The following is a 14244-nucleotide window of genomic DNA, read 5'->3' as shown; positions in this document are numbered from 1 at the left end:
TCCATAACACATAAATCATCAAAGCACACTTAATTCATAATACAGTGATTCTCAACTGGTCTTTATTCAGGACCCAAACGGCGACCCAACACAGTACCAAAATTGTTGTATTTTATTTTTTGCGTTTAGCAAGCTTTTCCCTGCTTTCAATAACTTTTCTGGAACAGACCAGATACCAGTTTTTAACTGACCAGTTCAGAATCACTGTTCTAATAAACTACACTAATATTTGTAACATTTTTATTTTGAACGTGAATCCTAAATAGAGGTAACAGGGAAAAATTACACTCCTAAAGTGCTTTCATGAAATAAACTTTAATTCAACTGTAAATCAGTGTAGTATCTATGAAGCGAGAACACAATCAAAGCTTCTTTTCTGAGTTTTTTGAGTGTCTATGTACCCATATGGGGTCTGTACCCATGCAAATGGAAAGTGCAAAAATATATACTTAAAAAAGCAATACTTGATTCAAGCTAAGAAAATATGATACAAATATCTCATTTGCAAACACTCAAGGGCCTGAGGAGGACAGATGCATTGACTGTGTTCGAAATGGAATACCAGTGTATTTCTTGAATACTTCTTGCATACCGCACAGCACATGCTGTAATGTGCCTACTATTTTTAAGTATGTTAAAGAGAACTCATTATGCAATGACACATTGCATTGCATGTTAAACTGAATTAAACTAAGTGGTATCTAGTTATCTCTTTGAAATAAACCCCTTTATATTGCCCTAACTTTTTCTCAGTCTGATCAGAGAATGTGTTGAGAAAATCATGGTCAGTATTACTTTCAGTGCATTTGTAACACCGAAATGTAAGGTCAGCTTGAACACACTGCATTATGGGACACCATCTCAAGCACTGCTCTATAATGCAGATTACAGCACATGTAGTAAGTCTTAATAGTCCATGCACACAAAATTCAAATACTTTGCACAGTATATAATACATACTGAAAACAAACAAAAAAAAAAAAGTACGAGTAGTAGGGTAGTATGCTATTTCGAACATAGTCATTGCCTTTGAAAAACTGTGTAAGAATGAAATGCATGCTGGGAGCACTTGCTTCATCAGCTTTACAAAACTGTCTCTCGCTCTTTCTCTCTCTCAAACACACACATGCGAACACACAATTATGAACACATATTTTTAAACATGCACACATACATACCCAAAAAAGAGAAATGTACAGAAAATACAATATTTTACATTAATACAAAGAAAACAAAAACAAACAAAAAAGCAACATGTACAATAACATAATTTGTCTTCCATGTCCCCTGTCCCAATGTTAATTCTATCATAACACGTTTAAGCTCCAACTATATAGATAATGGTGGACAGATTAATGGGATGTACCTGTTTGATATTTTACAGTAGTTGACTATGTTTGGAGTCAAACACTAGCTTACTGCTTACTTCATACTGCACAGTTTATGTATACTGAATACTATTATAGTGTGTGAAACAGCATCCATTATAAAACAATAAATGCTTCAAACTGTAGTATGCTACATTGTTGCTACAAAACTCATTGATTCAGGGAGTAAATGGAAATAAAAATTATAAGTCCGCATTTTTAACACATTTTTGGTATTCCAATCAAATAATAAATCAAGAAGGATTTGATGATCATTATATTAGTTCTAGTTCATTACCGCACTGGAAATAGAATACAACAGGGATGACATATTATTTATAGGCCAAAGCCTGGAAACTAGTATTTTAGCACTTCCAGTTGCATCATTCTGAAGTCAGTGAGTTTTTAATGAGTTTTTTGTTTAAATCCCTGAACTAAGGTCTGTGGTTAACACAATTTATATTTTCAAGGTTTTATATTACAACATAAAATACATCAGTGATTTTTTATTTGAAAAAGGCAATTGCTTACAAGTGGCTAAATGGGAATACAGAGAAGGTTGGGAATCATTAAACATCCCACCACACAGGAAAACACACTATTGCACTATTTTTAATCACACTCTTGCAAACTATGCTAACTCGAACTTTAAGGAAAAGGTTTTTTAAATAAAGAATTTGTCAGAAGCTTAGAAATGCTGATGTTGAACCAGCTTTAGCCAACTGTTTACTTCCTGTGACTGTAATTCATACAAGTTGTGGTTAATTGTGAAGATTATCATAATGAACAAAAAGTGTATGGATCATAAACGTTTGGAGGTCACTGATTTTATTTTCTGCAGTAATCTAAAAGGCAATGGTAACCCTGTTGGGTTTTTGTCAACAGAACCAGGGTGCTGCTAACTTCTGGTTTGGCCTACAAAAGTATTTCATCACTGCCTTGCTCTGTGGTACTGTAGGTTAAGTCAAAAGCATTGCATTGTGGAATACTGCATTCCACACAGCTCACTCTGGTTGTATGCTGAAACTTTTTGCAAATCTAGTAATTCATCTGGGTGTTTTCCGCATTCAGAAAATTCACAGCATACATATTATATACTGGAGAGATGCTAGTATGTTGTTCCAAAAACAGCCACTGTCTTGCGCATAGACCGATGGGACTATAAGCACACAAAATACATGACGGCTGAGCAACAAACGCAGCTACACTCACACATCAATTCAGCTCTCACACGCTACAAAACCAGGCATATGGACAAAGGACATAGTCTAATTATAAAAAAAAAAGAAACAACATGCAGTTAAAAAAAAAAAACAAAAAAACATGCATGTTACTTATATCACTATTTTGCCAATATTGGCTATTAGTTTTATTTATTTTGCCTTGACAAATTGACTTATTGTACTGAAAGACAGATCTGCATATCTTCTCAAGGCGATGTAGTACATAAAAACTGTTCATTTTGCATAAACAAACTGATTTTTATTTGGTAACTTTTACCAGAAACCACTTTTGTAACAAGAATCACAATGTGAGATGCTGGCAAGCGAAAAGAGAGGGCGTATCGGTAAATATGTTCGTAAGTAAACGTCGTCACGTTGCCTGGTCACCAGGTAGAGAACTGCTTCACAGCGGGATGATAGCTGCCACGCACAGAGACGCAGACAAGTAGGCAAGCAGAAAACAGGAACTCCAAAAGCCCTTCGTCTGCATAGTAAACAATCCAACCACACAAGTGCTCCATTCAGAACTACAACAGAACACAGATGAAAGAGCAGCGCCACTGCAGGCCATGCTGGGAAGGACGTGTTCAATGAATGTTCTCAATGAAATTTTCTGTGTGACAGAAAACACTGTAATCCATTGATATCAATGTTGATGACGCTTCAAGTGGACAAAGCGATGGTTTGCGGAAGTGAAACTCCTTCATGTACCGCAGCGTACTCTGGCGCAGATGTTAGTTGACTATTAAGAAGGCAGGTGGGTCCATGTTGTGCTTTCGGAAAATCCAATTTATTTCATTTCCGCTTGATTTCAAACTGATCCCATTTGTGCCATGCCCTCAAGACACTTTTCTATCGACAAAACGCCCAATCAGAGCTTTCTCTAGTACAGTGGTTCTCAAACATCTTTTTCCCAATCCATAACTTCGCCAGACTGCTTTCATAGCTACTTTTAGCTAATGCACTTAAATGAGCCAACAGTTAAGAAGCCAATCACTACAGTTTGAGAACTACTGCTCTAGTGTATAAAAGCACTCAGCAGGGTGAAAATATAGGATAATCGGAGGTCTCAGGTAGGGATCATGCGACTGAGAAGAACCTCTTTGGTGCAGAGTACAGCTGCCAACTCCTGGCTCTAAAGGGCCACCTGGAGATCAGGTTTTAACCTCAAGCACTGAATCCGCTCCCTGGTTTGTCACAGCAATGAAAAGTGGGCAGCCCATGCATGGAGTCAATAAAGCTAGCTGTCCAAGGTAGCAGAACGGTTGTACATGAATGTCTGTGTTCACATATGTGTTGCAGTTGTGCATGTGTTGTTCGTCACTCTCAAGTCTTTATGTGCTTTTGTGGGAAGTGTATGTGGCTCTCCAGTGGGCATTTATGTGTGTATTTATGGACAAGCATGGCTAAGGCCACTCATGGTGATAACGTTTGCCATTCTTTTTACGCTCTTTCTGCAAGTGCTCCAGTTCCGCCTCATACATCATCTCCTGCATCAGGTATTTCTCCCTGCGCATGCGATCACACAGGTCTTTGGGCATGTCTGGAATCATGTGGGCTATGAAGGTTTTAATGCCAAACACCAGGTGCTATGGAGAATACAACAGAAAATGGGAAATTCATAAACATTAAATAATGTTATATTTTACTGCAGTATTGAGAAGTAACTAAATTCACCATGTGTAAAGGAAAAACAGTGGCATCATGGTCCCTTGACAATGAGCATTTCAGAATCTAAACAGTAGTAATAGGTCATTCGGGTACTTTTTTCCTAACGTTTTAAGAATTCTGCTTAACATTTGTTTCTGAACAAGGACATATTCCGTTGGTTCTTGGCCAGAATAAGTCTATCTTCCAAAAGTCAAAAGTCTTGCTTCTGAGATTAGGTACACTGTGATAGTGTTACCAGTTCCTCTCTATCCTCTCCAAGCATGGCTTGAATAGGTGATAGCCGACATGCGAGTCAGGCCTGTTAAGAGGAATGTTAAAAGCCACAGCCTCCTGCAACAGTGGCTAGTGCACCTCTTGAGACCAGGAAAGTGAGGTTACCTCACACAGTTATCACACACCAGCTGGCCTCTGTTACACTCACCATCCTAAACCTCACCTCTGTCCCGGTCATGGCACCACTTTAACCCGTCTCTCTCAGGTCACTCCATGCCTCTTGCATCAGTGGCTAGTGCACCTCTTGAGGCCAGAAGAGTGAGGTTAACCTACACAATTATCACACACCAGCTGGCCTCTGTTACACTCACCATCCTAAACCTCACTCCTATCTGGGTCATGGCTCCATTTTAACCCGTTTCTCTCAGGTCACACCAAACGGGTCATGGCACCACTTTAACCCGTTCCTCTCAGGTCACTCCAAGCCTCTTGTATCAGTGGCTAGTGCACCTTTTAAGGGCAGGAGAGTGAGGTTACCCTGTACAGTTATTACACACCAGCTGGCTTCTGTTACAATCCCCATCCTAAACCTCACTCCTATCCGGGTCATGGCTCCACTTTTACCCGTTTCTCTCAGGTCACACCAAACGGTTCATGGCACCACTTTAACCCGTTCCTCTCGAGTCGCTCCAAACCTCTTGCATTAGTGCACCTCTTGAGGCCAGGAGAGTGAGGTTACCCTGCACAGTTATCACACACCAGCTGGCCTCTGTTTCACTCACCATCCTAAACCTTGCTCCTATCCGTGTCATGGCTCCACTTTAACCCGTTTCCCTCAGGTCACTAAGCAGGTCATGGCACCACTTTAACCAATTCCTCTCGGGTCACTCAAAGCCTCTTGTATTAGTGCACCTCTTGAGGCCAGGAGAGTGAGGTTACTCTCCACAGTTATCACACACCAGCTGGCCTCTGTTACACTCACCATCCTAAACCTCACTCCTATCCGGGCCATGGTCCCAATTTAACCTGTTTCTCTCAGATCACTCTAAGTGGGTCACTTTAACCCATTCCTCTCGAGTCGCTCCAAGCCTCTTGCATCATTGGCTAGTGCACCTCTTGAGGCCAGGAGAGTGAGGTTACCCTGCACAGTTATCACACACCAGCTGGTCTCTGTTACACTCATCATCCTAAACCTCACCTCTATCCCAGTCATGGTACCACTTTAAACCGTCTCTATCAGGTCTCTCCAAATGGGTCATGGCACCACTTTAACCCGTCTCTCTCAGGTCGCTCCAAGCCTCTTGCATCAGTGGTTAGGGCACCTCTTGAGGCCAGGAGAGTACGGTTAACCTGCACAGTTATCACACACCAGCTGGTCTCTGTTACACTCACCATCCTAAACCTCCTTCCTATCCGGGTCATGGCACCACTTTAACCAGTTTCTCTCAGGTCACTCCAAGGAAGTCATGGCACCACTTTACTCAGGTCACTCAAAGCCTCTTGAATCAGTGGCTAATGCACCTCTTAAGGCCAGGAGAGTGAAGTTACTCTGCACAGCTACCACACACCAGTTGGCCTCTGTTACACTTACCATCCTAAACCTCATTCCTATCCAGATCATGGCACCACTTTGACCCGGTTCTCTCAGGTCACTCCAAACAATTTAACCCGTTTCTCTCAGGTCACTCTAAGCGGGTCATGGCACCACTTTAACCCGTTCCTCTCAGGTTGCTCCAAGCCTCTTGCATCAGTGGTTAGGGCACCTCTTGAGGCCAGGAGAGTGAAGTTACCCTGCACAGTTACCACACACCAGCTGGCCTCTGTTACACTCACCATCCTAAACCTCATTCCTATCCAGATCATGGCACCACTTTGACCCGTTTCTCTCAGGTCACTCCAAACAAGTCATGGCACCACTTTAACCCGTTCCTCTCAGGTTGCTGCAAGCCTCTTGAATCAGTGGCTAGTGCACCTCTTGAGGCCAGGAGAGTGAGATTAATTTGCACAGTTATCACATACCAGCTGGCCTCTGTTACAGGTGGTTTTATCCGGGTCATGGCACCACTTTAACCCACTGCCTATACCTCAAGCCAATTTTGTGCTTACAGTGTCTCCCATTAAATGTTGGTTGAGATTGCTAATGGTGTAAATTACTCAGATAATATTGTAAAAGCGTTAAGTAGCACTGACCTCAAAGACTATGATGAAGGCTAATCTGGCAGCCAAAACATGCCAGAACTGCAGGGTGAACTCATAGGGTTCAGGACTCCATGGAGGCGCTCGGTAATCCCGATACCTATGGAGAGGAATAAGACAAATTTACCTTGAGATAAAAGACAAAACCCAACTTAAGAACAAGCGTATAACAACATAAAACTGTAGCATGAGTGTTGCAGTACCTGCAGTACCAAGGATGATAACTTCCATTTTTATATTCGCCCATATCAAAAACAGACAAGCTGTTGTTCAAGTACCCTCTTAGACATCTGTATAAAGACACACAAAATGCGAATACACAGCATTAGCAACACAGAGTTTCACACAAAACTGGATTTAGGATTTTGAATGCAACCTCTTAAGTTTCATAATTACGTTTGATAATTTTATATGTCTAAATACAGTTAGTCCAATTTGAGTTGATGCAGATAATTTCCATAAAAAAATCTGTCAATTTAACTTATGAGTTTTCAAATAGTTTCCCTGAAATACACTCACAAAGTAGATGGTGAAGCCTGAACCCTTGGCAAAACACCCATCACACCAGAGGTGCTAACCAAATAAATCTGCTCAGCTTTACAATGCACATGCCACTGCTGTGTTAGGCCTTGTAATTGATGCTTGCAGTTATTTTGAAATCTTACTTCTCGTGACGGTAACCCTTGTCCACACAGGGCCCATATTTGAAAGCATAGACGAAGCGAGGGATGTAATCTGAAGTGATAGCAATAACGAAGGCATTTGTTATGACAGCAACAACTCCAATTCCCTCCAGGATACCATGCCAGATACCTAATTTAAAAAAAAAAGAAGAAGAAGAAGAAGAAGAAGAAGATAAAAACACTCATAATTTACTAGGACAGATAATACCTAAAATCTGTCAAATATTTTGCTACATTAAAGAACATTAAGCATTACCTTATCCTGTATATTCTGAATATTTATGCTAATAATCTTTATTTAAAAAAAAATAAATAAATGTAATTACAACAAACGACTATTGTGTTTCTTGCATTTAGATTGGAATAAACTGGCAGCAGGCTAATTGAGGTGAAAAGGACCGACCGATGTCAGTAGCGCGGGCGGGCATTGGTCTCCTCCACTGCGTGACAAACTTGTAGGCGTCTAATCGGATTTCGATGATGTTGTTGAGCAGAGCAAGCAGAGGAGCCAGAGGAAATGCCGCCACAAAGATTGTAGTGAAACCAAACTGTAGAACTGTACAGAAAACATATGAAACTTGTAGCCAATCTAATGATGCGACAAACTAGAGCGCTCTCAATATAATCAAACATTCACTCTTTTTGGGGGAAATCAGTCTGAGAATTGCTTGTTTGTGGCAGAAATACTGATACAAATGCTTGCACGATCCATTGCATGCATGCTGCCCTGATGAACATACTATAACATGCGTTTTTGTGTTACTGTGGCAGTAACAAATCTCAGTATTTAGTTGCAGAACAGTTACCTTCAACTGTCAGTTACATTAAATCAGATGTGTTTTATTATTAAGGCAGCTATTAACATAGTTTAACAAATGTAAACTTTGTAACTTACTTCTGCTTTAAAATTACACACTTCACAAGATCTCACAACAGGTGTTGTCAAGCAGAACTCACCCATCTCCAGGTATTCGTCCACCAGGCCATGTGCATTCATGGGCTGCAGGTTCCAGTCTCTATCCCACTGCGGCAGCTCTTCTTTACTGTTACTCTGCTCTCCTGCTCGTTTCATCTTACGACGAGACCACCAGTTCTGCAGCAGTCTGAGCAAGGAACAAAAGGGGAAAAAAAAATTATTTGATAAGTGATGATGATTGATGGCCATGGCCGTACCTAAATAATCAAGCACCTACATGAAGAGTAGTACGTGTACATGTGCTTTAGTACATTAAAATTACACTTTTAATATGATGCTATTAGAAAGTTTACTTTTTTAAAGTGTACTAAAGAAACACAATCATGAAAGTGTATGTTAGTGTACTATTTTAAACTGAAATAATACTACTTTTTTATTAATAAAAATAAAAATGCATATTACTTTTTAAATTGATATTATATTATCTGCAACTCAAATTCACTCTAGGATACCAACCAAAAACAAACACACAAAATTGATCAAAATGACAAATATATAAACCAAAATTAGTAACATTTATTTTAATATATTTTGATGTATTTTATTTGGTGCACTTAAAGGAGAAGTCCACTTCCAGAACAAAAATGTACAGATAATGTTAAATATTTATGTCTTTCTTTCTTCAGTCGTACAGAAATTGTTTTTTGAGGAAAACATTTCAGGATTTTTCTCCATATAATGGACTGATATGGTGCCCCGAGTTTGAAATTCCAAAATGCAGTTTAAATGCGGCTTCAAACGATCCCAGCTGAGGAAGAAGGGTCGTATCTAGTGAAATGATTGGTTATTTTCATTAAAAAAATACTATTTAAATACTTTTTAATGTAAAACGCTCGTCTTGTCTTGCTCTCCCTAAACTCTTTGTATTCTGACTCAAGACAGTTAGGGTATGTCAAAAAACTCCAATCATACTTTCTCCCTCAACTTCAAAATCATCCTACATCGCTACAGAAGTACCGACCCAGTCTTTGCGAAGTTAACATGCAAATAAGATCAAACACCCTTAACTAAAAAGATAAAACAGCGATATAGGACGATTCTGAAGATGAGGGAGACCATGAGATGAGTTTTTCGACATACCCTAACTGTCATGAGCAGGAACAAAAACAAAGTTCAGGGAGAATAAGATAAGACAAGCATTTGACATTTAAAAGTATATAAATTGTATTTTTTATTGAAAATAACCGATCGTTTTGCTAGATAAGACCCTTTTTCCTCGGCTGGGATCATTTACAACCACATTTGGGATCGTTTGAAGCCGCATTTAAACTGCATTTTGGAAGTTCAAACTCGGGGCACCATATCAGTCCATTATATGGAGAAAAATCCTGAAATGTTTTCCACAAAAAACATAATTTCTTTACGACTGAAGAAAGAAAGACATGAACATCTTGGATGATAAGGGGGTGAGTACATTATCTGTAAATCGCATCCACTCATTCAGATTTTCGCTTCGGTTCGGAGCCTCACCGCGACGAGCTGTTTCTTATTTTGTAAACTCCTGCAGAGTTACGCTCTCTCATCCAGCGCTGCTGTTGAAGATCCTGCGAGCCGGCTGCCTGTGTTAAAACGAGAAAGGAACGTGCCGGCTTCCTCGCGTTCCAGCGAGCCCTGACCGCACAGATTGTGCCGCGTCCTCCCTGGGCGAACCGGGATCTAAAAGAGCAATTTCTTTACGGTCGTTGAGAGCCATTGTCCCGGTATGGCTTTCCGACCGTGCGTTTCTGGGTGCGGTAGTTTCCTTACCTCCGTAGACGGTCATGATCGCTGGGCCAAGCGCACGCTGAGGCAGCGTTTGTGGATGGTTCATGCGCTCATTGCGAGCGTATGTCCATGGCCACGTTGAGGTCCCGCCTCTTGTTCGCGAGACGGCTCCCCTCGTCGTCTTCCCGCGGCAGTTCGTCGGGCCAGAAAGGCTTTACGGCTGCTACGGCGAGGCGCTTGGGGGACCTCCAGGTGACGGTGCAGAATGCTCCGCCGGGCAAAACCCCGCGGGCTTCCGCTCCACCGCATGGTCCCGTGGTGATGCCCAAACAGACCGCTCCCCCGTCTAAAAGCGGGCCCAACGTCTCTTTTGGTGCTCCCCCGGAGGAAGAGTTGTCTATCTCAGCATCAGAGGGTGAACGGTCGGCAGATGAAGCGGGTGCTTCGGCGGAGCGGTGCCCCTCCGCGGTCGCTGCTCCGTCCGAGGCGGACGCCGAACTGTCGGCTATGCTCCTCCGGGCCGCCAAGGAGATCGGGCTGGAGGTCCCGAAGGTGCCTCCTCCCGATCCCTCGAGGCTGGATGATTGGTTTCTGGGGACGAGGTCTTGATGCATGGATGAGCTGGTTGGGGCGTGGCGGGCCCCTTATTCGGCTCGTTCACGTCCTACCTCCTCAGCCCTCGCTACCCTTGACGGCGGGGCGGCCAGGGGGTACGAGGGGGTCCCTCAGGTTGAGCGCGCGGTTGCGGTGCATTTATGCCCGCAAGACGCCGCCACCTGGCGGGGTTCTCCGCGCCTCCCGTCCAAAGCCTGTAGGCTTTTGTCGGCCCTTACCGACAGAGCCTACAGTGCTGCGGGCCAGGCCGCCACTGCCCTGCACGCCATGGCCACCCTGCAGGTCTACCAGGCCAAGGCGTTGAAAGAACTGCACAAGGGTAGTCCTGACCAAGCGGTGATGCAGGAGCTGCGTGCGGTGACTGACTTCGCCCTCCGGGCGACTAAAGTCACGGCGCGGTCCCTTGGTCAGGTAATGTCCACGCTCGTGGTCCAGGAACGCCACCTATAGCTGAACCTGGCGCAGATGGCAGATGTCGGCAAAGCACGCTTTCAAAGACACTGTCGAGGACTTTGCCCAGCAGTTCCCTGCGGCCCCCAAGAAGCAGCCGCCCGCTGCTCAGGGGCCAGCAACCAAGACCCGCAGCTCTGCACGGCGCCCCTGACACGGGCAGCCCGGAGATGGTGGAAGCTGCTCTTCGGGGGATGAGAACATCTGTGCCCCCACTCCCGGAGGAGGGCCGGGACCTTCTGTGTGTTCAGCCGCGGTCGGCGGTACCCACCCACTCACAGAAAGAGCAATTTTCCACGTCTCTGGGCCAAGTGCCCCGGGATCTGTTCCTGAGCGACAATATGTCTCCTCGGGTTCGGACTCGGAGCCAACATTCGCCAGCGCGGGAACCTGGGAAGAAGGTAAGTGCCGCCCAGTGCGGCCAGACTGCTCTCCAGGACGTTCATCCTTCTGGGACCAGTCCCCTTCCCCTTCCTGCAGGCTGCCCCACCGCGGTCACGTCGGTCAACGCTCCGCTGATCCCACTGGCGACCAGGCTGGCGGCCTGGCTAGAGCTGCCCAGCCCGTCCCGGTGGTTGATCCGGACGGTACGTCTCGGCTACGCGATTCAATTCGCCAGGCGCCCGCCCAAGTTCAGGGGCGTCCTTTTCACTTCTGTCTGCTCGGACGCGGATGCCTCTGTCCTGCGTGCGGAGATTGCTGTCTTGCTGGCGAAGGACGCAATCGAGCCTGTCCCTCCAGCCGAGATGAAGTCGGGGTTTTACAGCCCCTACTTCATCGTGCCCAAGAAGAGCGGTGGGTTACGACCAATCCTGGATCTTCGAGTGTTGAATCGGTCCCTTCTCAGGCTGCCGTTCAAAATGCTCACTGCGAAACGCATCCTTTCGTGCGTTCGACACCAGGATTGGTTTGCAGCCATAGACCTGAAGGACGCGTACTTTCACGTCTCGATTTTGCCTCGACACAGACCCTTTCTACGGTTTGCTTTCGAGGGTCGAGCGTATCAGTACAAGGTGCTCCCATTTGGCCTGTCCCTGTCCCCCCGCGTCTTTACGAAGGTCGCGGAGGGGGCCCTGAACCCGCTATGGCGGAAGGGCATTCGCATCCTCAACTATCTCGACGACTGGCTCATCATGGCTCACTCGCGAGATCAGTTGTGCGAACACAGGGACCTGGTGCTCCAGCACCTCAGCCATCTGGGCCTTCGGGTCAACCGAGAGAAGAGCAAACTCTCCCCAGTGCAGAGGATCTCTTTTCTCGGCATGGAGCTGGACTCGGTCAATATGACAGCCTGCCTCACCAACGAGCGCACGCAGTCAGTGCTGAACTGCCTGAAATCATTCAGGCACAAAACAGCGGTCCCTCTCAAAACTTTTCAGAGGCTCCTGGGGCATATGGCAGCCGCAGCCGCAGTAACGCCGCTCGGCTTGCTTCATATGAGACCGCTTCAGCGCTGGCTACACGATCGAGTCCCGAGATGGGCATGGCACCGTGGCACACTCCGGATTGGCGTTTCCCCGCAGTGTCGCCGCCTATTCAGCCCGTGGTCAGACCCTGCTTTCCTACGGGCCGGAGTCCCCTTAGGACAGGTCTCCAGGCATGTTGTGGTCCACACGGATGCCTCCACCACGGGTTGGGGTGCTGTATGCAACGGGCAAGCAGCCTCGGGCTCCTGGACAGGACCTCGACTGCTTTGGCACATCAACTGCCTGGAGTTGCTAGCAGTGCTTCTCGCGCTGCGTTGCTTTCTTCCGATGCTCCGCCACAAGCACGTGCTTGTCCGCACGGACAACACTGCGACCGTAGCGTACATCAACCGTCAAGGTGGTCTACGCTCCCGTCGTATGTCGCAACTCGCCCGCCATCTGCTCCTGTGGAGTCAGACGCGGCTGAAATCGCTGCGCGCCGTTCACATTCCAGGGGAGCTCAACCGTGCAGCCGATCAGCTCTCACGGCAGCCCACCCACCCTGGAGAATGGCGACTCCACCCCCAGACAGTCCAGCTGATCTGGAGTCGATTCGGCGAGGCCCAGATAGATCTGTTTGCCTCCCCGGAATCCTCCCACTGCCAGCTCTACTACTCCCTCACCGAGGCTCCCCTCGGCAGGGACGCACTGGCACACAGCTGGCCTCCGGGGCCCAAGTACGCCTTTCCCCCAGTGAGCCTCCTTGCACAGACACTGTGCAAGATCAGGGAGGACGGGGAGCAGGTTCTGCTGGTTGCGCCGTATTGGCCCACCCGGACCTGGTTTGTCGACCTCACGCTCCTCGCGACAGCCCCTCCCTGGAAGATCCCCTTGAGGAAGGACCTTCTTTCTCAGGGGATGGGCACAATTTGGCACCCGCGTCCCGATCTATGGAACCTGCACGTGTGGCTTCTGGACGGGACACGGTAGACCTCTCCGGCCTTCCACAGGCCGTGATAGAAACTATCACTCAGTCTAGAGCCCCCTCCACGAGGCAGGCCTACGCACTGAGGTGGGGTCTCTTCGTTGACTGGTGTGCCTCCCGTGGGGAGGACCCACAGAGATGTCCGATCGCAGTGGTGCTTTCCTTTCTGCAAGAGAAGTTGGAGCGTAGGCTGTCCCCTTCAACTCTCAAAGTGTATGTCGCGGCCATCGCGGCATATCACGATGCAGTCGATGGAGCATCCATCGGGAAGCATCAGCTGGTCGTGAGGTTCCTCAGAGGTGCGAGAAGGGTTAATCCCCCTAGACCGCACCTCGTACCCTCTTGGGATCTCTCCGTCGCCCTTCGGGGCCTGCGGGGACCTCCCTTCGAGCCGCTGGTTTCAGTCGAGCTTAAGTTCCTGTCGCTTAAGACAGCGCTCCTGACCGCGCTCGCCTCCATCAAGAGGGTTGGGGACCTACAAGCCTTCTCTGTCAACGAAGCGTGCCTGGAGTTCGGGCCGGCTGATTCTCACGTTGTCCTGAGACCCCGGCCCGGCTATGTGCCCAAGGTTCCCACCACACCCTTTCGGGATCAGGTGGTGAACCTGCAAGCTCTGCCCCCGGAGGAGGCAGACCCGGCCTTAGCGTTGCTGTGTCCCGTTCGTGCCTTACGGGTTTATGTGTTTATGGGTTTATGCACCCGGAGCTTTAGACGCTCCGAGCAGCTCTTTGTTTGCTTCAGAGGACAGCAGAAGG

General features: G+C 46.5%; 1 protein-coding gene across 2 annotated transcripts in view; it reads right to left on the bottom strand.

The window, feature by feature from the left end:
• Positions 1 to 2691: 2691 nt before the first annotated feature.
• The window catches only part of ano3 (anoctamin 3), a 113766-nt gene continuing 102213 nt past the window's right edge, over positions 2692 to 14244 (bottom strand). For both annotated transcript variants that reach the window (XM_051099491.1, XM_051099492.1), the window contains 6 exons: positions 8311 to 8456; positions 7757 to 7909; positions 7336 to 7483; positions 6874 to 6960; positions 6665 to 6770; positions 2692 to 4179 (listed from right to left, as the gene is read on the bottom strand). In XM_051099491.1, coding sequence (XP_050955448.1) covers positions 3997 to 4179; positions 6665 to 6770; positions 6874 to 6960; positions 7336 to 7483; positions 7757 to 7909; positions 8311 to 8456 — 823 coding nt within the window. In that variant the 3' untranslated portion in view covers positions 2692 to 3996. The remainder of the gene's footprint in view (positions 4180 to 6664; positions 6771 to 6873; positions 6961 to 7335; positions 7484 to 7756; positions 7910 to 8310; positions 8457 to 14244) is intronic.

The sequence above is a fragment of the Labeo rohita genome, chromosome 25, assembly GCF_022985175.1.
Source record: "Labeo rohita strain BAU-BD-2019 chromosome 25, IGBB_LRoh.1.0, whole genome shotgun sequence".
Lineage (NCBI taxonomy): Eukaryota > Metazoa > Chordata > Actinopteri > Cypriniformes > Cyprinidae > Labeo > Labeo rohita.
The sequence above is the reverse complement of the archived record's forward strand: the minus strand, read 5'-3'. Positions and strand labels throughout refer to the sequence as shown.